Genomic DNA, 2,385 nt, shown 5'->3' with positions numbered 1-2,385 from the left:
TTATACAAATTTCACTTGATCAAGGTTTTAAAAGCTCCCATTTACATTCCAATCAGTTACTGGCTCGCAGTGTTCTTATGATCAGATCTGCATTAGACACGCATTTGTCAGCTACTCTAATGGTTAAACCTAAGGGAGTGATGCCATCAGACATCTGGTGGCAGGTACTGTGGCTGACTGTCTCTTAGGACATTGGAATGTGTTTGAAGTCGATGGGGAGACCAGAGAGTTGATCTGGTTAGCCTCTAATTGATAATGGGGGGAACCATTGGCAATTTAGCACCCATATAAATGTAGAATCTGGGGCCAGGACTGTAATTTATATGCAAATGTCAAAAGGCTGAAAGGGTCTCTGAGACATAAAGCCCCCATGACCCTCAATGATCCTAAGCAGACGCTACAATACACAACTGTTAGCCGATCATAGCAGGGGGTATTTACTTCCGAGTCTACAATCTGCCACGCCTATTCAAACAGAGCGTTCCGATGAGGGGGGTCAAAACTGAACGGAAAATAGCCTATTACTTTAAAATTATGTTTTTTGATGTAAAAACCTTGATAAAATTATAAGGGCAATAAATACAAAAAAGGCAGTTCATGACGCCTTTAATACTCAAAGCACTGTATCAGCGTATGTATTGGCAGTATCAAGTTCCTGTACTTGCTTTGCAGCAGCAGTATCAATAATCTACAACAACAGCAATAACCAACAGCAGCAGCATAAGCGTAGCAGATCTATTCCACCAAGACCAAATACATTAACATTGTCATATTCATTACCATGCTAAAATCTTCAGAGAGTTGTCATGATATAACTTGTATTTTAGCCACAAACAACAGTTTGAAGTTAAAAACATCCTAATAGTGGATATGTTCATTACAAACATGCTGCTTTTAGCTTTACTAGATGGCTGGACTGTAGTTGTGTGGATTACTTGTGGATTATTACGATGTTTTATCAACAGTTTGGACTCATCACCCATTCAAGGGTCCATTGGTGAGCAGATGATGTAATGCTAAATTTCTCCAAATCTGTTCCAATGAAGAAACAAACTAATCTAAATCCTCAGCAAATTTCAATTTTTAGGTGAATTCCTTTAAGTTAAATATATGTACATTGTGCACTTTATTTACATGGTTAAAACAACTTTTTACAGCACAATTTACTTGATTTACTGGGTCATTTTTTATACATTAATTCAGTGATGCCTGCTGGGAAACTTAAAGAAAGTTCTTACCCATGAGATTGGAGCGCCCATCACCCAGAGGGTACCGCTGGTAACGGGGAACGGGAAAGGGGGACAGTTGGGTGAAAATTGGATGCAGTAAAGGTTCCAGACGTGAGGCAGAAGGGTCCGATGGGTAGAACAGATTAAAAATCTGAGAACAAGCTGGCTGAAGCTGAGCCACTAAAAGAGATGAAAGAGAAAACAGAGTAACATTTATCAGAAAATTATTAAAACATGACAATGAAAAAAAATCACTATAAATCACATTTTTTTATTTTGGTAAAAATATAACATTTCTTTAACAATGAACCATTTGAGTGTGTGCGTGTGATTTGTACCATCAACGACAGGTAAAACAGTTCTCCTCATCGCTAGCACCAGCCCCAGTGGGCATCCCAGCAGAAAGCAGTCTGACACTTCAAACTCAAAGCAGCCTGGATTGAGAGCCTGTCTGGAGCCACACTGGTCGTCCTGCGACAGACTGTGAGACAGCGGGCATGAAAAGTGAGTTATCTTCATTTATTATTAACTCTTTATTAATGATTAATCACAATTAATGCTTTAATTTGATGATGATGTCATCAAAGAAGTCATCTGCACTCCCATGATAGGTCTGTTCTTAATCCTTGATATATTCCATAGCAATCATCCAATTCAGAATAATTTCTTTAGCATAGATCCTTCATACTTTATAGACCTAAAATTCCAAACCAATACATTTGTGTCTTATCAGTTAACAATCACCTTAGTTCATACTTTTTTTTCTTCCAACTGTTGCACATCCCCCGTCCCACTTTTAATAAAACATAAATCCGTCCCACGCACTTTTTTCAGGCAAGTGTGTTCACGTAGAGGTTTTCAAGGGCCAGTGTGAACAAATTCAGATTTAAAGGGGTGGTTGATTGCGATTTCACTTTTTTAATGTTAGTTAGTGTGTAATGTTGCTGTTTGAGCATAAACAATATCTGCAAAGTTGCAGCGCTGAAAGTTCAATGCAAACGGAGATATCATCTTTTAAAATTCTGGCAGTTTAATGCCTACAGAAACGGCTTGTAGGGACTACAACAAGTTACTTCCCAGGTCCGTTACGTCAAGAACCCAGAATTTTACATAAACCCCGCCTCCGGGAACACGCAGCAAAGGGGGCGAGGCCATG

At 39.0% G+C, this 2,385-nt stretch overlaps 1 protein-coding gene across 1 annotated transcript in view; it reads right to left on the bottom strand.

Moving 5' to 3' along the window:
* The window catches only part of plrdgb (PITP-less RdgB-like protein), a 108,163-nt gene that overhangs the window by 50,846 nt on the left and 54,932 nt on the right, over positions 1-2,385 (bottom strand). The window contains exons 7-8 of the mRNA XM_016524984.1: positions 1,568-1,710; positions 1,239-1,409 (exon numbers count right to left, since the gene is read on the bottom strand). Of these exons, the coding sequence (XP_016380470.1) occupies positions 1,239-1,409; positions 1,568-1,710 (314 nt within the window). The remainder of the gene's footprint in view (positions 1-1,238; positions 1,410-1,567; positions 1,711-2,385) is intronic.

This window comes from Sinocyclocheilus rhinocerous, unplaced genomic scaffold (assembly GCF_001515625.1).
Source record: "Sinocyclocheilus rhinocerous isolate Xijiao unplaced genomic scaffold, SAMN03320098_v1.1 scaffold964, whole genome shotgun sequence".
Lineage (NCBI taxonomy): Eukaryota > Metazoa > Chordata > Actinopteri > Cypriniformes > Cyprinidae > Sinocyclocheilus > Sinocyclocheilus rhinocerous.
This window is presented reverse-complemented; position numbering and strand designations above follow the sequence as displayed.